Source organism: Saimiri boliviensis, chromosome 1 (assembly GCF_048565385.1).
Source record: "Saimiri boliviensis isolate mSaiBol1 chromosome 1, mSaiBol1.pri, whole genome shotgun sequence".
Taxonomy (NCBI): Eukaryota; Metazoa; Chordata; class Mammalia; order Primates; family Cebidae; genus Saimiri; species Saimiri boliviensis.
In genome coordinates, this window is record NC_133449.1 from 225,854,286 (window position 1) to 225,879,556 (window position 25,271).

The window sequence follows — 25,271 nt, forward strand, 5'->3', positions numbered from 1 at the left end:
AAATGTTAACAAGAATACACAATTTAGAGAGGAATATAAGTGAATTGATGGAGCTGAAAAACACAATAGGAGAACTTCGTGAAGTATGCACAAGTTTTAACAGCCGAATTGATCAAGCAGAAGAAAGGATATCAGAGGTCGAAGACCAACTCAATGAAATAAAACAAGAAGACAAGATTAGAGAAAAAAGGATAAAAAGGAACGAGCAAAGTCTCCAAGAAATATGGGACTATGTGAAAAGACCTAATCTACGCTTGATAGGTGTACCTGAAAGTGAGGAAGAGAATGAATCCAAGCTGGAAAATACACTTCAGTACATTATTCAGGAAAATTTTCCCAGCCTAGTAAGGCAGGATAATATTCAACTCCAGGTAATACAGAGAACACCACAGAGATATTCCTCAAGAAGAGCAACTTTTTTTTATTAAAAAAAAATTGTGAAATTATATTCTCCTTTTAGTCTTTAGGAAGTAACTTTCCTAATTGGTAAAATAACTGAAGGAATCAGAATTGCCTAAACTTACTGAAAAGCTAAACAGAACTTTCATGTGATAATAGCTAGAATCAATCTCTGAGATTCTTAAATCTAATTTTCTTATATTACATGTAAGGAAAAAAAAAAAAAAGAAAGAAAGAAAATGGCCTACTTCTGTCTGTTGCTGATGAAGGTATATCACCAGTGGTTAGCAGGGGTCATAAGCCAAGGGAGGGCAAAAGTGATTTCTCTAAGAACAGGTTTGCACAGTTTCAGTCCATTACTATTTGGGATCCCTTCTAGAAAAGTGGCACACTCCATTTTATAATTTTCAGAACCAAGGGAAGACATAGTATACCTATTGTCACTTAGTCTCCAGGAATGAAGCTATCAGAAAGATCATCTCAATTATGTTTTTTTCCGAAGTTGTGATTAGTCATAAGAAATCCATTTGCTCAGTTTTACTCTACTCATATCTTTGTTCTTGTCTTGGCACTTTTGGATACTATTTCTTAATAATTAAATTTGTAATGAATCTAGGGGTTGTTCCTGATAGACATGTTTCTCTAACTTGTGTATTATCTGCCAAAAAATGAATGGTACCTCTGAAAATGAACGCTAAGCACAAAGGGGATTCTTTTCGGCTTTCACAAAAGGCTGTATCACTGTATAAGTGTTTAACCCTTCTGGGACTAAAGGCATACTGCTTTCCCATGACCCAAAGTGGAAAATCATTCCACCATTTTTGGGGCAGTGTGGAACACTCACTATGTGAAGCAGTCGTAAAACATCTCACTTGTTTTACCTTACTTTTCCCTCTTGCTATTTCTATTTATTTTGGCAAAAGGTGAGAAGTGATAACTGAAATTAAGCATTTCCACATTGAATTCCCAGATTCTGTTTTCTCTTATTACTTAAAAAAATACCACCCTCCCAGAAGTTACCCAGAAAGAGTCCCACTGAAGGCAAATGTCCCTCAGTTATTGTGTGATCTGAAACAATTTATTTGGATGGGGATTTCCATTGCCTTTTGAGCAGAACGGTCATATTAAGCAAATTTACAGTATAGTAAGTGGTATTTCCTGAGGTAACAGAGCTTCTCCCATTGAATGCCCTCTGAGTGCAACTGTCATGAACTGTAATGCTTCTTTCATACAGCCCTGCAAATGAGCAGTGCCGATTTTACCAAACAACCTACCTTCTGCATACAGGGTTTCTAGAAGCCCATGGCAGGCAGTTCAAACAAAGTTGTGTTCACTTCTCTTCACCGTTTTCTAAGCTTATACTCCTGGGTTTTTGTTAATATTAAGAAAAAAGATACTTAAAACTGCACTTCAGCCACCTTGTAAAATGAAAGAGTACATTGTACAGGCAGCAAAGGTACACATCAACGCTTTTATCAAAGTCAGGGTCCCGCTCTGGGACACTAATTGGAACCACGTGTTGAAAATGCAAGACAGGATTTTCAGCTGTTCTTTAATTAAGTGGAATAAAATAAAGATTCAACTGTACTTTACTTCATAAGGAGCGGCTCCTGTAGGTGTCCTCTTCACAGAATGGGTGGGTGACCCCAAGTGGGGATGCTGGCCCCTGTTTCAGGTCTTCAGGGACATTGGTTGTTGTTTTAATATTTAAGACATTCTTAATGATTTCTATGGTGCTATTCAGCCATATTCATAGATGGCCTACTCGTTAATGCTTTCCTGACAAGGAGATGAAGGGAAGTAATACAAAATCTGATTATTTTCAAGTGTATTAGAAGATTGACTCATAAGAGATTTTTTAATATTCTTATAAAGTTCAGTTACTGCAAAACTCATCAGGGAGGTGGAAAAAGTGCCTCCTCCTTCATTTGGCCATTAAAATCTGTGGAGAAATAGTGGCTAGTATTTCTAACATGTTAGCCACTATTTCTCCAGTGTCTATTAGAAAGACAATGAGAAATACTGTCTCAAGTTTTCTGTTGAAACTTGAAAACAAAACATAATTTGATAAAAACGTGCTATTTTTGCCACTTTGTACTTGGGGAAAAAGGATATTCTATAGCTCTTAATTGTCCTGGGATCAAAATCCCAGGGAATAAAAGGTTAGTTCACAACATCTCCTTTCAGGATTTAAGCCCCTCATTCACAATGCTTTATGTTAGTTAACATTCACTGAACGGTCCTAGTGTATTGAACCCCACTTCTCTCAAACTTCCACATGGACTGGATCCAGATCTCGTACCTTTGTACAAAGGGCTGAAGCCTTAAGAAAGAAATGTGAACACTGCTTCCAATAGTACAGTTGTACTAGAGACTCCAGAAGGAGGTGCAGAGAGAAGTGAGTTAATGATAATGGTGACAGCAATTACTTTAAAGGTGTATAGGAGTAGCATTCTGCAGGAAATGAAGATGTCAAAGCAGGGTTTGGAATGTTCAAAAAGGGAAGTCAATTCCACAAGAGGCTTAAAAAATTTTCTCCCAATATCACTTCTAAAGGAAATGATAAAACCACTTCTGCTTATATCAAAACCCAAGGGACAAGTATTATAAAGAGGATCTCTCGGTTACAGGCAGGTTAAGTGTCACTCTGCCAGTAGTCTCTCAACTTCCAAAGACTATTTGCAAAGTTTAATTTATGGATGCTCCTTGGAATGAAGTGGAGTTTGACAATTTCCTGGACAGGCTGGGAATAGCCTCAGCAGGTTACACAGCCTGCAAAGAAATAGGAGCGCTCTGAGTGCGTGTGGTTGTGCTTTCACGTTACCCTCACACTTCCCTTTCAAAAGCACAAATCGAATCAGCTTGTCCCTTTACTGCCCTTAAGATCCTTCCACAGCTGCTTATTCAGGTTAAAATCTAAATTCTTACAGCCAAGTTCAAGAGTGGGTAGCCTATCCTACGTTCTCAACCCTAGGGTTCGCTTCTGCCATAAGATATTGATCAGGCCATACTCTCTTCTTCCTCTGTGCCTCACAGGTAACTAAGACTATCTCAGCCCCCTGGCAAACCTTGGGTCTTCCCTGAAGTTCAGCTTAAAGTTTATCTATCTCCTTCTCCAATTTCTCTTGCTTCTCCCTTTACTCTCCCAATGTAAAGAGCGGGCCGATTCTCCTTTGTGCCCCTGAGCATCCTGGGCACATCTGTGTTACAGCACTTACCACTTATCTTGATTGTCTGTTTACATGTCTGCCTCCTTCCTTCGTCTAGACTTCTAAAAACCAGGAAGCCGAAAGTGTTGTCTTCATTTTAATATCCCCAGTGCCTGGCAGCATGCCTGGTACAAAGCATTCAATAAATGGTTGAACACACATACATACACATTAGGACTTGTGTTCTTCTAACCACAGTTGATAACTTTTTGTATAACCTCAAGGCCTCATTTTCTTGCATTAAGTTCAAATTTTAAATTCTAGAAATAAATAAGATTATTGAAACAGAAGATAATGAAAGTACAGTAATACATTAGTTTGCTATCACTCAAAACCCTAACTTAATCTTTGCTGATTGTAGAAAATTATGAAAGTTACTGATATCTTGTATGATGGGTTAAGGCAATAACAGAAAAATTAAACCAAGAAAGAAGTGATTTTCAGAAGTGGTAATATTCTGTATACAATTCCTCAAGAAAACAATAGTGTTTGTTTTATTACATACCTTTTTTCTTCTTTTCCTCAAATGCCATAAGTCTTGCAACATAAAATTCTTTTTAAGTACATGTAGCCTTTGGGTAATCAATTGTTGCAAATGAAAAGTTGTCCCCAAGTTAGATGTAACCACACTGTGAAATTCCAGATCCTAAGGAAAGACAACTAGTTGTGGTCAGTATAGAAGAATTCCAATTTTATCGTTGGGGGAGAATATAAATAAATCAACATATGAATACATGAACATACCTTAAACAATGAGATAGATTTTTTTTCTTGCCTAAATAGCACTCAGACAGACAATGTTTTTCTCTGGAATCCTTCACTTCTTATACTTTGATGGCAAATTCATCTTACTTTTGATAATCATATTACTTCATTAGATTGGTCAATACCTTAATCAGGTCTTGCTTTGCCTGGAAGTCATGCCACTTTTAACATGACATTGCAAGTGTGGTGAGAGAGTAAAAAGTATTAACATTTAGTACAACGGAAAATGTGTTACATGAAAACATGTTACATGACTATTTGATAAGAACAAGAGATGAGCAAAAGAAAGAGGCAGTTCAGTTGCTCTGCATAAGAAAGTAACAGGAATTGTGGGAAAGCACAGAGAGGAGATGGGGAGGCGGGACAGAGGGAAGGAATAGATAACATGGCCGGAGGCTGGGCCCTATGGATACAGGTTGTCAATGGGAAATTCTTGTAGAAAGTTACAAGACTTTAAAGGATAGAGTTGATCGGCCTAGCCAACATGATGAAACCCCATCTCTACTAAAAATATAAAAATTAGCGAAGCATGGTGGCAGATGCCTGTAGTTCCATCTACTCGGGAGGCTGAGGCAGGAGAATTGCTTGAACCTGGGAGACAGAGGTTATAGTGAGCTGAGATCGCACCATTGCACTCCAGCCTGGGTGACAAAGTGAGACTCTATCTCCAAGAAAAAGAAAAAGAAAAAAGAATAGTTATGGTAAATTCAAAAATAAATAGCCAGCTTTCTTTGGGATAAACAGCTTTTTCTGTCCCAAACCTTTAATAAGTTCTGCTACACACAGAAATTTGTCATGGGAAAGAAAAAGAGGTAAGTTCCATGCTGGCTCAGCACAGAGCTGACAAAGAAGAAAGTAAGGGTTGATAAAACATGAATGAGACTCAGAGTCCTGTAGAAGCAAGAATTCACAGCAGAAGTAGCTATGAAAATACATCCTCCAGAAATTCATAAAAATCTTTAGGACAGCATCAGACTCAGGAAAGTCCAAAAATTGGGAGTTAGAAAGAAAGAATCACTTTAGTGGATAATCTGGTTATACATAACTGTGTGGAGCCATTCTGTGCTGATTTTATAGTATGATAGTAAAAACCATGATAAAATCTTCTGCATATTCCTTGCTTACTGTGTACCAGGCATTGTGCTGCTTTATGTGCTTCATCTTATTTTCATTGCATGGATAAGAAAACTCAAGATTGGAAAAAATAACTCACAGTCAACAGCTGTCAGAAGCATGGTAGAAACTTGGCTTGATCTGGTCCACAAATTCACATTCTTAATTCCTATTTATTTTATTACCAGGTTCCAGCTAGAAGATACTGGATTTCTGTTCCATAAATACACTAGAAGCTACTACAAATGTTGTAAAATTGTTATTCCATATAAGTAACTGTATTAGTCAGTTATTGTTAAAACACTGCTATTTAAAAAAAACTATCCCAAACCAAAGTGGTTTTTGGTAGCAAGCATTACTCATGCTCACAGGGCAGCATGGTTGACTGTGGTTCAGGTTATGTAGACTGGGCTCAGCTGGATGGCTCTTCTAAAGGTTTCAGGGGAGTGGGTGTGGCTCCATTATGTGAATCAGGTTCTGTTCTTCTCTGTAGCTCATCAGAAGCCCAGGTGGGAGGGGCAGCAGCTACTTGGGGCATGTTCTTCACATGGCAGAGATTTGACCCTCCCAAAGGGCAAGCAGAAGCATGTAATGCCTCTTTAGTTCAAGGCTGAAAACTGGCATGTTGTTATTTCATCCACATTTTATTGGCCAAAGCAAGTTAATGGAGTGGGACATCAAAGAGCAAGTATTCATGAGAATCATTTCATCTTTGTTAGTAATATAATTGCTCTTCTGTAAACCTAATTCCTCAGAGAAATATACTGTATTGTATCTTTTTCAGGAGAGAGAAACAAGATTGTTTCTAATATTATCAGTAAGTGTTTCTTGAAAATTTCACCTGCTTGAATTCCCTAAATATTTGCAAAGTATGACGATGAAACTATCATCTTTAAGCACATTTCTCCCATCATCACCACAATCATCTTGTCACAGTAGGTTGTCTAGAACTCTAGTAAGGGCTTCAATCAGGTCATATATGAGAGAGTGATGGACAGAACTGCTTATCATAGCATAACAATACTATGACTCTAAAGTAGTCTCTCGACTATTTATAAGATGAAGTAAACTATGTTGTTTTGTATTGTCTCAAGGATTAATATACATATTATCTACCAATGGTGGCCATCTGCGTGAAGTTTCACATTTGAAATTATTTTATTTATAAAATATTTAGCACTATGCTATGAAAATCATGGATATTTTACTCTATTACTAAAATCTGCCCGTGATTAGAAGATACATCTAATGTAGTAAGACCATAGCTGCATGTAATGGCATTTTAATAAACTTAAACATTTATATTAGGAAAATTACACATATTTTAATTATAAAATTGATTTTATTTTCCTATCATATTCAGGAGTTTGTTTTCAACAATCTTGATTAAAGCTCTCATGATATATTATTTTAATGATACTGTTAACTTGCAATAAACTTGTTAATTGAAGCTAATGAAAATTAATTGAAATCTTCTCTGGAGATAGTATTATGTTTCCTTATTAGTTTTGTATTTTCTTGTTTGTTTCAAATAACCCTTCAACTAATAAAACATCAGAAAAGGAGGAAGTGATTTCTAAGGTTATGTATATATTGGAACTGGTCCAGAAATACATAAGGATCAAGGCCTGGCTATTGGCTACTTCCCCCATCAGTCCCCAGGGGGCTCTGCGTCTGTGTGCAGATTTGCTCATTTCTCTCTCTTCTAATCAGCTTTCTCTGTTAATTCATAGATTGGCTTCTTCAGCAAACCCAAGTTCAGCCAGGCCAAGAACCCAAGTCAGCTAGGACATTTCTTCCTCTGATCTAATCAGCTCTGGCTAGGGGTGGAAAGTGGAGCAGGGCCGTGTGGCATAAAGCATGAATACTATACTGGGCACTTATTGGACACACTTCAAACTCCTTGGAGCCCTATGTCAATAGCAGCCATTTCTTTGGCACTCAGTTCCAGGTAGTCTTTCCCCTACAATAAGTAGATGTAACTGGCACCCCTGCTCCTCTTGTTTCCTGCCCTAGGGCTTCTCCAAGACTGCAGTGTGGGTCATTCGCAAGACCTGTTGTGTATTCATGCATAGGAAGCCTGAAGTAGGGAGAACGTTTCCAGGCTACCCTTGACCACTAGGAAAGAGCAACTAATGGATAAAGGCTTTTCCTTTTCATCCCTGCATGTACAGTTTCGAGAAAACTTTCAAAAGGTTCCTTGGAAGATCCTGCTGGGATGAAGCATATGTCATCCACGGGGTGGCCATCTTGATAAGGCATCCTTGAAGTGCCCTCTCCTCCTTTCCTGTTTTATGCTTACTGCCCCACCCCCCAGACCCCTGAGATCACATCCGCAAATACACTGCTTTTATATATGCCCTTGTCTCTGGCCCAGCTTTTGGAGGGATGAAAGGAAAGACAGATTCCTAGAGTCTTGTATGAGCAGGTTTTATATACATTGTTTAATCCTATATTAATTTGACTGGCGTTTTTTTTTTTTTTGGAGATGGAGTCTTGCTCTGTCACGAGGCAGAGTGTAGTGGCGTGATCTCGGCTCACTGTAACCTCTGCCTCCCAGGTTAAAGTGAGTCTCCTGCCTCAGCCTCCCGAGAAGCTGGGACTACAGGCACATGCCACCATGCTCAGCTAATTTTTGTATTTTTAGCAGAGATGGGGTTTCACCATGTTGGCTAGGATGGTCTCCATCTCTTGACCTTGTGATCTGCCAGCCTTGACCTCCCAAACTGCTGGGATTACAGGCATGAGCCACCATGCCCGGCCAGGCTGTGTTATTTCTAAGATTGCAGTTAAGTTAGAGATTTTCCCTAAATAAAAAGTAAGTGGCTCAAGGCTGGTCTATATTCCATTTACTGGAACAGTGGCTACCAAAACTGCTCCAGCCCTTAAAAGAAAACTCATTATCAAGATGGATGCAGGGCTCTAATCTCTTTTTACTTACCTGCAGAACCAAGAGCCTTTAGGGGGATTGAGACGCTCATTTAGAAAGTCTAGGTGCTTGTGAGATTGTGACATGAGAGTTTTAAAAGAAACGCCTTTGAAAGAGAACAGAAAAATTAACAGATGAACAATAAAATTTAAATTGAATTTTATCCAAACAGAGGAGAGGAAAATAAAAGGGAGGAAAACAGCAGCGAAATGAGAGGATATGTGGCTATACGGAAGGGAGAAACTGAGTTTAATGTAGGCTGGAGAGTGTTTTTGAGCAGATAAGAAAGGGAGTTGGGAGTCAGGAAGAGCAATGGTGGATGGTGAGTTAATGAAGGAACTGTAAAATGCTTGTTTTAATGCATTTTCAAGGTATCCATTTCCAGTAATCAAGTACAGAGAAAACCACTTTAGGTTAGTTCACAGAACACTTGCAGATGAAGTCTACCTTCCTAAAAAGCATCTATTAGAAGCTGTCAGATCAGCAGTGAAAATGTTAAATTCAGACAATAGCTATAAATGGATGTATGAATAATTCTTTTGTTATTATATCATTTTCCCTTACAAAATCGTTGAAATGAATACAAAATTTAACTATCTATTTTGGGGGTTTCTTGCCTTATAGGTAAATTTGTGAGGCCTTTATGAATTTAGATGTCAGCTATTTAGTTTCATTTTTATTAAAAATGGATTCTATAAATAATACTGAGTGCAAGAATGACAGAGACATGAAAAGGTAAGGGTTGCTTGCTCTTCTGGGCAAATCTATCACCAGACCTCTTGTTTGGCTTTCCTTTCCAATTCCCAGACACCCAGCAAGGGCCCTATGACCTCTGATTTTCTGGCAGCTCATAGCTTCCCAAGGAAGAGTCAGTTAGAAACGCAGAGCTCAATTCTTGTCATGTCTTTGTGACATAACTTAGCTCACTGTTCACACTACTAAACTACCCGGCCAACATTGCTTCTGGGCTACGTCGTAACTTGTCTCCTTCATTCCAATGATTCACAATGACAAACGCAGGCATTAATGCCATGTACCCACCCAAATCCAGCCCCAGTACCTTCTGTATTTTCACGTGATCCGAGGCAGACAGTCGCATCCTCAGCTCACTCTCCAACTCTCCCGATTTCTGATAATCTCTGAATTGGATCTTTTATGGATTCTTATCCCTACCTTTTAATTTTGTATTCGTTTACGCCATTTATACCACCACTACTTGATATTACAGTTCATTACACAGTGGTTTCAGGCCCAAAGCTCAATGCAACCCCCTCTCATACACTCCATTCTTTTCATTTCTAGAATATAAGCTCAACAGAAACAGGACACTTGTCTGTGCTATTCACTGCCACATCTAGTGTCCAGAAGAGAGACTGGAAATATTTGTTAAAAGGATGAATTTATCCTTTAATTTTTCCATGGCCCAGTTCTGTATTTTGTGCATAACTGATCCTTAATAAACATTTGTTGAATCAAACTTGTCCAATAAAGAGCTGCTTGGCTCAAAAACACAGGGTTCTGTATTTTACAAATCTGAGTTATAGGCCATTCAGAAAAACTTTTCTAAAGTAGTTCCCTGACCTTTTAAAACCACATAATAAAGACATCTCCTATTGAGAGGGGATTTTTTCTTTCATGAACTTCCATAATGAGGCCGGAGCTCCATCTGATGCCAGGGCCAAAAATTATACATTTTAAACTTTAAAAATCTTCAGAAATGTAATCTCTTTGTGTCTTAGAGATGAGGATGATAAGGTCAAAAAAGCCATGAAGCATTTTAAGTCAATTTCTGTGCCTTCCATTTTAGCGTTTTGCAACAATCTGTTTAGAGTATAGACGATGAAGAGAATGTGAGGAGAAAACATGGCATAAAATTATAGGATCTGGACATGTTTATACCAGATCTACAGATCTCTGTCTATTTAAGTCAAAAAATATAAAACCACATCTTCAATTTCTCCATATGACATATAAAGGAGGAACCCAAGATTATAGGCTTATTATGGTCTGTTCTAACCAACTGAATCAGTTTCACGCAGCAATGATTAAAAAGATCCATTGCCTTACAAAAATATAAACATTTTCTAAATGTTATTAACTTTATAAACTTGTTATTATTACTTAGGAAATACCTTCCCTACATCTCACTCATCACCAGTGAGTTAATAGCCAAAAGAAGAGAAAATTTCTTCTCTTTCACTACATATATATATTACATATATATATGTATAAATATATATATACACATGTACAGACACACATAGACACACACATACATTTGCATACTGATTTTGGTTAGTCATTTGTGGTTTATTCAGGTGAGATAATAATATTTTAAGATTTTGGTATTTCACATACAAAATCACTTCGGAAAGACGCAAAGTAAATCTAGGATAGTACTAAGTTCAGTATTATACCGAAGTTCCAGTGTGACTGAGTAGAATTTTGTAGTTTATAATTATATACTTAAATTTCATATATTTAAACATTTTTTCCTTTTACATGTAAACCACCAAAGAAATTAAAATGCAGGAAATTTCTATTCAAAATATTTTGCTATCCCATTGACTCAGTCAAATCCTTTTCCTGATGTAACTAATAGTGTATGTGTATAATTTTTTCCTTATTCTCTCTCTACTGTCAAACCCGGCAGGGTGCAGTGGCTCACACCTGTAATCCCAGCACCTTGGGAGGCCAAGACGGGTGGATCACTTGAGGTTAGGAGTTTGAGACCAGCCTGGCCAACATGACGAAACCCCATCTCCACTAAAAGTACAAAAAATTAGCTGGGTGTGGTGGCAGGAATCTGTAAGACCTACCTGGGTATCTGAGGCACAAGAACCTGGGAGGCGGAGGTTGCAGTGAGCCGTGATTACACCACTGCATATTAGCCTGGGTGATGGAGTGAGACTCTGTCTCTAAAACAAAACAAAATGGGCGGGCACGGTGGCTCACGCCTGTAATCCCAGCACTTTGGGAGGCCGAGGTGGGTGGATCATGAGGTCAAGAGATCAAGACCATCATGGTCAACATGGTGAAACCCCGTCTCTACTGAAAATACATTAAAAAAAAAATAGCTGGGCATGGTGGCACGTGCCTGTAATCCCAGCTACTCAGGAGGCTGAGGCAGGAAATTGCCTGAACCCAGGAGGCAGAGGTTGCAATGAGCTGAGATTGCACCATTGCACTCCAGCCTGGGTAACTAGAGCGAAACTCCGTCTCAAACAAACAAACAAAAACAAAAACAAAACAAATACCTATGTGCATGTAATATATACATATTGTTTATCATTAATCACAAAGAGTACTTGGGTTTTCTGAATAATTATTTCTTTGTATCAAGTCATCCAGCTACATTTTAATCTTTCAATCCTTTCAAAATGGTTTAGTATTTTAAAAAACATTTAAGTACCTACCTTGTGATAAACATGCATTCATTCATTCAACAAACACTAATTAAGCTTCTATGAATCTTGTTCTCAGTACTGGGGATAGAGAGGTAAAGCAGATGGGCATGTTTCTGCTATGAGGGGCTAGTACTCCACTGGGAGAGGAGACATGAAAAAGTAATTTCAGAGAGTGATATGCATAATAAAAAAACACTTTAATAAGACAGAGAGTGACTGGGAGTGTAGACAACCCTAAAAAGCGTATTTCAGGGAAAGTACCCCTGAGGAGATGACATTTGGTTCTAAATCTGAAAGATTAAAAAAACAACCCTGTGAAGATGAGCATTCTAGGCAGAGGGATTAGCAGTACAGTGGTTCTGAGCTCTGGCCTACTGGACGGTGAAGGGGAGTAAAGAGAGAGGAGCAAAAATTCAGGTTGGAGAGTAAGTAGTGGTGCGATCATATCAGACACTGTAGACCATGATACAGGTGCAGACTTTTTTCAAAGGGCAATGGTTTATTATTGGTAGGTTTTAAACCAGGTAGGAAAATAATCTTATCTGAGACTTAAAATTTAGTTTGGCTTCCTTGTAGAACAGAAAACTAAGCAGGGAGACCAGTGAAGAAGCAGTGTAGCTGTACAGCTGTAGCGGAGAGACAGAGGAGGAGAGTCAATTTGTATTTTGGAGGTTAAAAAAAACAGGACGTGCAAGGAGAAAACAGAGACACAAAGGAGGATTCCTGGGTTTTTAGCCTGAAGCAACTGCATAGGTGGCAGTGAAATTTCCCAAATGGGTAAGACTGGGGAAGAAATGATGATAAGGATAATCAAATTTCTGCTTTGGATGTGCTAAGACATCTAAAGAAAGGTGTAACTAGATAACCCTTGTAATTTGTATTTAAAAACAGATGCCAAGATGTATCAAGATTCGATACAAAAATACATATTTTTTGAGATCGGAGTCTCACTCTGTCGCCCAGGCTTGAGTGCAATGGCATGATCTCGGCTCACTGCAATCTCCACCTCCTGAGTTCAAGTGATTCTCCTGCCTCAGCCTCTGGAGTAGCTAGGATTACAGGTGCATGCCACCATGCCTGCTAATTTTTGTATTTTCAGTAGAGACGGAGTTTCACCATTTTGACCAGGCTGGTTTCAAACTCCTGACTTTGTAATTCACCCACCTTGGCCTCTCAAAGTGCTGGGATTACAGGCATGAGCCACCGCACCTGGTCACAAATAATTTTTAAGAAAGCTTAAGAAACTCCTTTTGTGACAAGTTAATGATAAATTATATATACACGCATGTATATCCATTTATATGTATGTATATATAAAATTTGACTACAAAGAAAACTATGCTAATTTTGGAGATATCAGCATACAGATGGCATCTGAAAACCACAAATGACCTAGAATAACCTAGGGGTGACAATGTAGGTAATGAGAAGAGGACTGAAAATTGAACCCAGGGCACTCAAACATTTAACTGTTGGGCAAAGGAGACAGAATCAGCTAAAAAGTCTAAAATATGAGTGGCTGGAAAGAAAGAGGAATATAAACAGCATAGGCTATTGCAAAAGTCAAGTGAAAAAAACGTTTACTGAGGAGAAATGATCAACCGTACCAAATGTGCTCAGAGGCTTAGTAACATGAAGGCTAAGAATGGGCCAACCACTGGATTTAGCAACATGGTGGTCACAGTTAACTCTGAGGTTGTTAATTTTGAGTAACATGGAATGAATGGATATTAAATGGGTAAGAAGTGAAGACAGAATGAATGGCTGACAAGGAGAAACAGTGACAATAAAGACAATAGTGTCAGATGTTATTGGAGATAAACAGCTACAACAAGGTCCTTTTCTTCAAGAAGGGCCCTTTTGTAGGTAAGATAAATCTTTTACCAATAATCCATGAAAAATATGCTTTTCTTTTGCCATAAAAGGGGGTTATATTTACATTAATAAGCGGTTTCTAAAAACCTGTTACTATGATAAAACTTAACCTAAACACATTTTATTAAGAACATAAAACCTTCAATGTATCAAAAGTTTTATTATCAGATTTTCAGATTGTTTATGTACAAACTAAAATTATATTTTACATATCATCACACAAATTAAAATGCTCAAACATCAATGTTCAGAATATGTTTGAATGAAACTATTCAAAAAAAAAGCTGAAGACATTTTAAAATGATGTTTTCTTTGTCCTATTTTCAAAATTTTCCTAGACAGGACGTTAGACAGCTATTACATATACGGTGTGTGAATGGATATGATAAATGTGTCCTTTGCCAACAAAAAGTCTGAAATTTTATGTAATTATAGGCATGCTGAATGAATAGTTTAGAATAATGTGGCAGTGTCATCGACAAATGGTATCTTCACATACATGTGTAATCCATTTTGCACAATGGTTTCAACTCAGTGTGTATGTAATTAAATTGTAAGGTACAGTAATAGCTGCCGCTGACTTGAAATTTTGTTTTTTCATTTTTAAGAAATGAATAGAAAACACAGTCTAGAAAACATCAAAGTATTTTTGAGACTGTTAAATCTCATCAAAGAGGTCTTCTGGGCTGCTGTTTCTCAGAGTTTCTAAAGACATGTTTTCAGCTGAGATGTGCTCCTTTTTCAGCGTCTCAGGTAGTGAAGAATCAGGCCTAGAGTTAAAAAGAAAATCAAAATAATTTTATTTTTTAAAACTTCTGTTATAGAGTAAAAGAAAATGAAGAGACACATAAGTGAAATGACAGTTAAATCTTGTTTCAGTATTGGTTTAGAGATTTATTGCTCTATGCTATTAACTATAAGAAAAGAGATGAAGAGATTAATTTTTCTAACTGCCTTAGAATTAATCCATCTTTATTCTGACCTAAGGACAATTCAAGAACCTATAACAATTCTCATAATCAAGGTCAAGAAATAAAATATTCTATCCTCTTTGCTATAATCACTTTTATGCCAGGATACCGAAGGTTTTTCAAGTTATTCCTTTAACGATTTCATCACAATTTACATTTTACCCTGGCTTTCTTAAATTCTACTGACTAACATGCATTTTAATCTCTTAGCAGCAGAAAGTTTTGGTCAGATGAATTACCCTTAGTGGGTCTGATGATTATGTGCATATATGAAAAATAATGATTTTTCACATTTAAAGCAGTTGCTAATGAAATGTTGGTCCATATCATTTATTGAATCCACATATCTTCATTTAGTAAACTACATTTTATCCAGGTTCAGTATTGTAGTCACTACCTCAATGGATTGACTGCTGTTATTTACGTAGATATTTTCTTTGAATCCTAAGATAACAGGCTGACTGTCATGGTCACTATTAACTGTTCTAGGAAGAGTGTGCTGGAGAGTAACAGTTCAGTCAGAAGTAAAGCTTTGGAATGTATGTTAATATCCTTGTAGAAACCTTGTCAGTGGTTCTCTATGGAACCTAAATAAAATATGCTTAGTATTAGCAATTAGAGGTGGCTTCTGGGGAGATTATGATTAGGTTGAGTTAACCCAGTAATACCCCTCTATTTCCAACTTCGAAGGCCAGAGTGGAGTCACAGCAGTTTGGTATAGTTGAGAAAGCAAGGGACTTGAAGTCAGGAAACGTAAGTTTGAACCCAGGTCTATTTCATATTAGCTATGTAACTTTAGGCAAGTCATTTAAACTAACTTGACTTCTATTTTCTCCACTGTAAAACTGAGATATTTGTATTTGCCTAGAAGTGGTCTAAAGATTAAATTAGTTGATGTAAAGGAAAATGATTGTAAATTCCTACAAAATATTTTGAAACTTATTATTACCTGCTAATACTGCATAAACTACATAAGAGTTTTTGTTAACAGCAGAGAAGAATAACCAATGAAAACCCACAAATATCAAATGTGTTTAGATGATGAGTATTTTTTAAAGCCTGCATCCTTACCTAGTTGCACAGATGATTAGAAATGAATCCATTACAGAGTCTTTCTTGGCATCTCGATTACAGACAATTAACTATGGTTGGCTGCCACTAGACCTGGGACATGTTCTATCTTATTCTGAGCAAGCCAATTTCAGACAATATTATCATCACAGGCATGCCAAGGTGCTAGGCATTAATGCATCGAAGATGACAAATACTATCCTTTGGGATTTGCAATGTTAAAATTAACAATAAATACAGACATAACTACTGTAACATATAATTAAATATCTAAAAATATATTCGAAAGAAGGAGAAAATGATACAGTATGGGATACAAGTATAATTATTACATGTATAAGTTTTCATTGTCAACTCAAAACACATTAAACATTTTTCTCTGGCCCTAACTGTCTTAGTGTTGCTTGTACTCCTCCTAGGCAAAAGAGGTAACTGAATTATCTCAATTAAAAGTAAGAAATGGAAAAACAAGCAAGGTGGAAAGGATTCCCAATACAATAAATGGTACATGGAAAACTGGCTAGCCATTTGCAGAAGATTGAAACTGAATCTTTATGTATTAGTCTATTCTTGTATTGCCACAAGGAACGAATTGAAACTGGGTAATTTATAAAGAAAAGAGGTTTAATTGACTCACAGTTCCACAGGCTGTACAGGAAACATGACTGAGAAGCCTCACGGTGGAAGGTGAAAGGGAAGCAGGCCTGTTTTACACGGCCAGAAAGGAGGAAGAGAGGGATGGAGAAGATGCCGCACATTTTTAAACAACCAGATCTCATGAGAACTCACTCACTATCACAAGAACAGCAAGAGGGAAACTGACCCCATCACCTCCCACCCCGCCCTTCTCCAAGATTACAATTCAACATGACATTTGGGTAGGGACACAATCCAAACCATATCACCCTATCTTTTACCATATATAAAAATTAACTCAAGATTGGTTAAACATTTAAATGTAAGCCTTCCAGCGATAAAAAACTTTGAAGAAAACCTAGGAAATACCCTTCTCAACACTAGCCTTGGCAAAGAATTTTTGGCTAAGTCCCCAAAAGCAATTGCAACAAAAACAAACATTGACAAGAGGGACCTAATTTAACTGAAGAGTTTCTGCAAAGCAAAAGGAACTATCAACAAAGTTAACAGTTGGCCTACAGAATGGGAGAAAATAGTGTCAAACTATGCATCTGTCAAAGGTCTAGTATCCAGAATCTATAAGGAACTTAAATCAATAAGCAAAAAGCAAATTGCCCCATTAAAAAATGGGCAAAGGACATGAACAGACACTTCTCAAAAGAAGACATACAAGCAGCCAACAAACATATGAACAAAATGCTGCACATCACTAGTCATCAAAGAAATGCAAATGCAAACCACAATGAGATACCATCTAACACCAATCAGAATGCCTATTATAAAGTCAAATAATAATATATGCTGGTAAGGCTGTGGAGAAAAGGGGATACTTACACTCTGTTGTAAATTACTTCAGCCACAGTGGAAAGTAGTTTGGTGATTTGTCAAAGAACTTAAAACATAACTACTATTCAATCCAGCAATCCCATTAACAGGGAATATACCTCCTCAAAAAACCCAAAGTGTTCTACCAAAAAGACACATGCACTGGCATGTTCATTGCAGCACTATTCACAACAGCAAAGGCATGAAATCAACCCAGGTACCCATCATTAGTGGACTGAGTAAAGAAAATACAGTATGTATACAAATGTTGTGTATATGTATATGCATATACATATACATAATACTACACAGCCATCAAAAAGAATGAAATCATGTCCTTTGCAGCAACATGGATGCACCTGGAGGCCATAATCCAGAGCAAATTAACGCAGGAACAGAAAACCAAATACCTGTGTTCTCTCTTATAAGTGAGAGCTAAACATCTGGCTATACATGGACATAAAGATGGAAACAGTAGACACTAGGGATTACCACATGGACAAGGGAAGGAGGGGTCATAGGCTGAAATACTCTGTGCTCAATACCTGGGTGATGAGATCCCTATCCTAAACCTCAGCATCACTCAATATATCCCTGTAACAAACCTGTACATGTACCCGCTGTATCAAAAATGAAAGCTGAAATCATATTTAAAAAGTCAGACATGGATAGATATCTGTAATTATGTCCATCATTTAGATACTGTGCATCAGAACACAGAGATCTATCAATTTTCTTTGAAAAAAAAATCAGCATATGACAAAAGGACCACTCTGAAGTGACCTGACTAAAGAATAAATAAATAGATTCCTGGAGCTCCATTTACAATTTACATTTCCTTCTGAGGTCATCAGGGGCTTAAGAAATAGATTTTGACTCCTATTTTTAGTGCCTAGTCCTAACAGGTACTCAGTAAAAGTTGTCCAGAATGGAGATCATTGAGCTTTTTTATCCATGGTAGGTCAACAGAGTAAATTTAGAATTATCTCCACAACCCTTAAAAATGTTTTATTATTTTTATAGATAATACATCTTTATTGTTAGACTTTTTGTAAATTCTGAAAAGCATAAAAAGGGACACAAAAACATTGATGTGGTTTGGCTCTGTGTCCCTATCCGAATCTCATATTGAACTATAATCCTCAATGTTGGAGAAGGGGCCTGTTGGGAGGTGACTGGATCATGGGGGAGGACTTCCCCCTTGCTATTCTTGTGATAGTGTGTGTGGTACCAGAGAAGTGGGGTATTGCTATAAAGATATCTGAAAATGTGGAAGTAACTTTGGAACTGGGTAATGAACAGGGGTTGGAACAGTTTGGAGGACTCAGAAGAAGACAGGAAGATGAGGGAAAGTTTGGAACTTCCTAGAGACTAGTTAAACTGTTGTGACCAAAATGCTGATGGTGATATGGACAATGAAGCCCAGGCTGAAGGAAGTAATTGGGAACTGGAGTAAAGGTCACTCTTGCTATGCTTTAGCAAAGATACTGGTGACATTGTGCCCCTGCTCTAGGGATCTGTTGAACTTTGAACTTGAGAGAGATGATTTAGCGTATCTGGTGGAAGAAATTTTAAAGCAGCGAAGCATTCAATGTGTGGCCAGGCTGCTTCTAAAAGACTACTCTCATCTGCATGAACAAAGAAATGACCTGAAATTGAAACTTATATTTAAAAGGGAAGCAGAACATAAAAGTATGGAAAATTTGCACAAGTAAAGAGGAGCCAAATATTAATAACCAAGACAATGCCTCCAAGGCATGTCAGAGATCTTCATGGCAGCCCCTCCCATCACTGGCCTGGAGGCCCAGGAAGGAATAATGGTTTTGTGGGCCAGGTCAAGGGCCCCGCTACTCTGTGCAGCCTTGGGACATGGCACCCTGTATCATGGCTGCTCCCATTCCAGCTGTGGCTAAAAGGGGCAAAAATGCAGCTTGAGCTGTTGCTTCAGAGGGTGCAATCCCCAAGCCTTAATGGCTTCAATGTGGTGTTAACCCTCAGATGTGCAGAGTGCAAGGGATGAGGCTTGGGAGCCTCTACCTAGGTTTCAGGGGATATACAGAAATGCCTGAATATCCAGGAAGAAGTCTGCTGCAGGTATAGAGCCCTCATGGAGAACCTCTACTAAGACAGACTGGATGGAAAATGTGGGGTTGGAATCCCCTCAGAGACAGTGCTAATGAAATTGTGAGAAGAGAGCCATTGTCCTCCAGACCCCAGAATGGTAGATCCATCAACAACTTGTGCTGTGCATCTGGAAAAGCTGCAGGCACTCAACACCAGCCTGTGAAAGCAGCCATGGGGGCTGTAGCCTACAGAGCCACAGGGGTAGAGTTTCCCTAGGTCTTGGGAGTCCACCCCTTGCATCACTGCATCCTGGATGTGAGACATGGAGTTAAAGGAGATTATTTTGGAGCTTTTAGATTTAATGACTGCCATGTTAGGTTTCAGACTTGCATGGGGCCTGTAGCTCCTTTGTTTTGGCCAATTTCTCCCATTTAGAATAGGAGCACTTACCCAATGCTTGTACCCTCATTGTAACTTGGAATAAATTAGCTTGGTTTTGATTTTACAGGCTCATACGTGTAAGAGATTTGCCTTGTCTAAGATGAGACCTCGGACTTGAAGTTTTGCATTAATGCTGGAATGAGTTAAGATTTTGAGGGATGTTGGCAAGGCATGATCAGGTTTTGAAAGTGAGAAGGGGATTTTGGAGGGGCTAGGGGTGGAAGAATATGGTTTGGCTTCGTATCTTCACCCAAATCTCATGTTGAATTGTAATACCCAATGTTGGGGGAGGGGCCTAGTGAGTAGTGCCTGGATCATGGGGTAGACATCCCCCTTGTTTTTCTCGAGATAGTGTGAGTTCTCATGAGATCTGATTGTCTAAAAGTGTGCAGCACTTCCTCTTTTGCTCTCTCTCTCCTGCTGGTCATGTGAATATGTGCCTGCTTCCCTTTCACCTCTCATCATGACTGTAAGTTTCCTGAGGCCTCCCCAGAATACAGGTCTGTACAACATACAGAACTGTGAGCCGATTTAACCTCTTTTCTTTATAAATCACCTAGTCTCAGGCATGTCTTATCTTTATATCGGTGTGAGAACAGATAAATACAAATGTCTACTATCTATCTTATTTTGCATTATTTGTATTTTCATAGTCTTTTTAAAATAAAAATATAATCATTTTGTACATTTACAGTTTTTGCAGCTTGATATTTTTAGTCTATAATATATTAGAGATGTATTTTCATACTGAAAGTTTTAGATTTACATTCATCATTAATTTTCACTTTGATGTACTAACCATTTAGTTCACTGACAGAGGTTTGGGTTGGTTCAATTTCTGAATGTCCTTACAAACAAGACAACAATTAATATCCTTATACCTATATCTTAACATATTTATCACAGTATTTTTTCATAAACATACTTGTTCCAAGAAATCATGCTCAGAAGTATAATCTGAAAGCAAACAACTCAGGGAAACTGTATATAAAGTTTTAATAGAAAGTGAGAGAAACAAATAATTGGAAACTTGGGTGTTCTGAATGAAATTACAGCCATTAGTTATGGCTCTGTTTAGATTCTAAACCTTCCACAAAGACTCAATTTTTAAAAATATTCCTATTTCATTTTATTTCCTCTGGTCATTTAGAGTACCTAATATCTGTACCTTATATTTCAATATATAGTTTTATTTATTTAACCAATACTGTACATATTGATTATATTTAATGAAGAGCACGCTATCTTAGGAAAATAGAACAAATATAATTTAAGTGTTATTCCTGCCCTCAGAGAGCTTTCAGTTAAACTTTTTACTTTACCTAATTTTTTCAAATGTGTCTTTTCATCTTAAAAATGTTGTAAACAGCTTGAAGGTAATGACTATATGACATAATTTGTCCACAAAGAGTGACTTATCTCTTTAGGCTTCTCTATAAATATTATATCAATATTTAACATTCAGTATATTTCAGATAGTTGTCTGTGGACAACGTGGTTCAATAGGAAATATTTTGAATCTAGATATTCTGAATCTCAATAGAAATTTTGGTCAGGTAGTTTGTATATGTGTGTGTCTGTGTGTGTTTTAATGCAGTATGAAACTGGACCTCAGTTTCTGCATTTGTGGAAGGCTGAGGTTATTATAAATGGTCTTAGAACTCTTTCAGTTCCTGAATCTGAAAATGCTATGCTTGAATAGTTGAGCATAGACTACTTTGCAAAATACAGATTCTCAATAAATATTTGTGGAAGAAATGATTAATGTCAATTAAAGAGGAAAGATTAATGATAGAATAAGAACCTAAAGTTACAGGCTAAAGCCTAAGTATTTTTTCAAATAAAGGGAATATAATAAAGCATCTCCAGATGACACCCTCACTAAAAGGTGGTGTATATTCTCAATAATATAGTTGCTGAGATTTCTATGTTCTATTAGTTTACTTTCATACTGTGTTAAAACACACACAGACACACACATACACAAACTACAACTTGAATAAAAATTACACTACATATCTAATTAACAATGAATGCCATAGATCAAAAGCTACATTTACTTAAAAAAAGTCTCATCCAGGAAAAGTTTCTCTAAAAATGTTAGAGTAAATGATTGACTTCCCTTTTATCTTTCTAGGAGTTGAATTAGTAACATATTTAAAATGATATGTATCTCATTTTGTAAAGACATTTTCTCAGCAATGTTTAAGATGATATCACTATGGCTGGAATAGCAATCCTTTCCTAGTCAAACAAGAAGCATTAGTATTGTTTAGAGTTACTTATATTTTATAACACATTCTGAGAATAATAGTTCTGAAATATGTCAAAGGTACCAACCAGAGCAAAGAAAGAGGTCCAGGAAAATAAATAGTGATTGATGACACCGTAACACTTGAAGAATCACGTTTGTTTGACTTCTGAGACAAGCATGATTTTAAATTTAAAAAGTCAATTGTTATTTTAGATAAAATAACTAATTTTATGAGACCAAACTCTATCTCTATCTATACAACACACATACAATTCAATTTTTTGTGTGACAGAAGTCAAATAGGCATGATTCCAGGTGAATTAAACACTTCAGTGAGAAAGGCAAAACTTTAAAGCTTTTAGAATAAAATAAAGGGGAATGTCTTTAGTATCTTGAAATAAGACAGTTTGTTGAAGGCAGAAATTGAAAACCATTAAGATAAAGATTGATACATTGAATTACATTTGAAGTAAGCACTTATGTTTATCAATAGGTACCTTAAAGAGAATGAAATGACACGTGACAAACTGTGAGGAGATACTGCAACATATGCTAGTAACAAATAATTAGTATCCAAAGAACGCTTACAAAGGACTTTTTGAAAACCGAAACATATGCCAAACCCTACAGAAACTTCAAAAGGGGGGAACAATGGGGGTAAATAAGCATATGATAATAAGCTCAACTGCATTAGTGACCAAGGAAATGCAAATTAAAGCCAGTGTGAAATATTTTATGCCAGATTAGAAAAAATTAAAACATACAATAATATCAAAGATTTTGGAGGATGTGGAATAACTAGATAAATTATTGCTGGTAGGAATGCAAATGTTTGAAACCATTTTAAAAAACAATTTGGCAATAACTGTCAAGGTATATGAAGGTATATGTACCTATAACCTAGGAATTCCACTCATAGGTACATTCCTTTGAGAAACATTTGCATATATGTATCAGGAGATAGGTACACAATCAGAGATGCATTGTTTACAACAGTGAAATGCAAGAACTACCCAAATGTCTCTCCACAGGAAAACAGGCAAATGAATTATTAAATTTTCATGTAATGGACTAGATTATACTGCTATACATGTATATGAATCTTAAGCATAATGTTGAGCAAAAGAGCAAGGCTCATGCCTGTAATCCTAACACTTTGGAAGGCTGAGGCGGGAGGATCCTTTGGGCCTAGTAGTATGAGAAGTATGAGACCAGACTACTGGGCAAGACAGTGAGACTCTGTTGCTACAAGAAAAAAAAAAAAAAGTAAAGTAAATTAGCTGGTGTGGTGGTGCACATTTGTAGTGCCAGCTACTCAAGAGGCTGAAGCAGGAGGATCCTTTGAGCCCAGGAGTTTGAGGTTGGAGTGAGCTATGATCATGCCACTAGACTCCAGCCTGGGTGACAGAGTGAGACCCCCATCTCTTAAAAAAAATACACACATTTAAATAAATGATTATATTTATTTAAATTTCAAAACCATACAAAACTACGCAATATTACTCTTTGAACAGTAGCGTGTGTGTATATGTGTGTGTTTGTGTGTATGAGATATCTGTGTATGTATATACATAATACTTTTGGATCTGATCTGCTATTTTGTGAGAGAATGGTTCTAGATCTTATTATTTCTCTTCCATGACAATATTCTCAGAATTCTAGATTTTGTAGCTTTGGCAGTTGTGGATGGTGATATAGAAGAGGAGAAGGTTTAGTATTAGGCATAAAGACTTCAGTTTCAGATACAACAAGTGAGTCTGAACTGCCTGAAGGATATCTAAATGGAGATATATGTTGAGTAGGTTAACAAATACACAGGTACAGGGCTCAGAAGAGATGTCTGGACTAGATGCCCTGGGACAGCAGTCATTGCCATAAGGCAAATGAGTGAGATAAAATGATCACCCAGAGAAGAGACCATCAGAGAAAAGATTTAGTAAGAAATAGTGGAGTATATTAACATTTTAGGAACAGACAGAGAAAGAAATGAGTCAAAAGAGACTGAAAAGGAACGACTTGAAGAATGAGCAAAACCAGGGAGAAAGGCTGTCACAGAAGCCAAGGGCCAACTTTATTTTGTGTGCCCACATCTTGCATTGTGTCCACTTGCTACCCAAATGCTGGCTCTCTATACAACTCTGACTGACAAACCTGTAAATACACTTTAGGGTAATTAGTCTCACCCACTGTAAATTATCTGGAGTTGAGAAGAATAGCCTGGAAGAATACTGCTATGTTCATGATTTATTATAGGCAATGTTTTCGGGGAGAATGAAGTCTCAAATTCCTGGACTGCAGCAGTCACAGCAAAAAAGCCAGCAGATGGTCAATTGCTGCTTATCCACCATGGCAGAGCATTCTGAGGCAGCTGTTTTACTCATGTTGAAATACCAAAAGCATATATCTTTGTTTTATCACAAACTTCCCTGGCATCCATCCTCTTGATCACCAACCTTACCCTGGGATTAGGGAAAAGCTCAGATATAGGGAGAGGGATGAAGATGAGAGGTAAGGTAAGGACAGTGTACACATTGAGAATCCATCCTAAGCACTGGATAGGGCACACATCATTTGGTTTAATAAAAAAAAGAAGCAAAATAATTTACGGTTTGTTTTTAGGACATATCAGATCAAACTTTAATTGAAATGACCTTAACAAACAGCCAAATTAAAATATCAGGTACTTGCTGCTATTAAATAACTAAGCAGCTACCAGGTTGACCTTAACAGAATTCCCACTATGAAATAAACTCAATTATGGAAACACCTCTTAAATGGAAAAGTTTTAAATAATGTGCTTAAAGATTTGACATCACCAGTGTTACCACTGTATTTTCAATTTTTAAATGTCAGCATTTAAAAAAAATTGATCTTAGAATAAGTGGGAAAAGTAGCCTACAAATTTCTAGTTGACCTTATAAAAACCAAAACCATCTCCTAAATAAATTAACAGACTGAAGTCATCCAGATTCAGTGAAACCAGTGCTGAACACTGCCTGGAATTCACTAGGCCTACACGTCATTTTGTTGGCCTGAGAAAATAAAAAGAGAAGCTGAAACTTTCTGGCATACAAAATGGCAAAGAAAAGAAATTGCGTTTGTTATTTTCAATTAAATTCCTAAAGATATCATCTTCTAATGAATATGATTTTGCTATTTAAATTCATTAAGAGCATGAAGAAATGGAAATGGGACAAAGAGAATAATAAAGAGTGAATACACTTAATGTTAAAATGAATTGATGTGCTTTACAGATATTGAAAAAGAATGAGAATTCTAAAAATTTCCTGTAAAATACACACATACAGACTT

General features: G+C 37.1%; 1 protein-coding gene across 5 annotated transcripts in view; it reads right to left on the reverse strand.

Annotated features, from left to right (window-relative positions):
* Positions 1-13,837: 13,837 nt before the first annotated feature.
* The window catches only part of XRCC4 (X-ray repair cross complementing 4), a 268,691-nt gene continuing 257,257 nt past the window's right edge, over positions 13,838-25,271 (reverse strand). For all 5 annotated transcript variants that reach the window (XM_003920785.4, XM_074384107.1, XM_074384100.1 and 2 more), the window contains one exon: positions 13,838-14,467. In XM_003920785.4, coding sequence (XP_003920834.1) covers positions 14,356-14,467 — 112 coding nt within the window. In that variant the 3' untranslated portion in view covers positions 13,838-14,355. The remainder of the gene's footprint in view (positions 14,468-25,271) is intronic.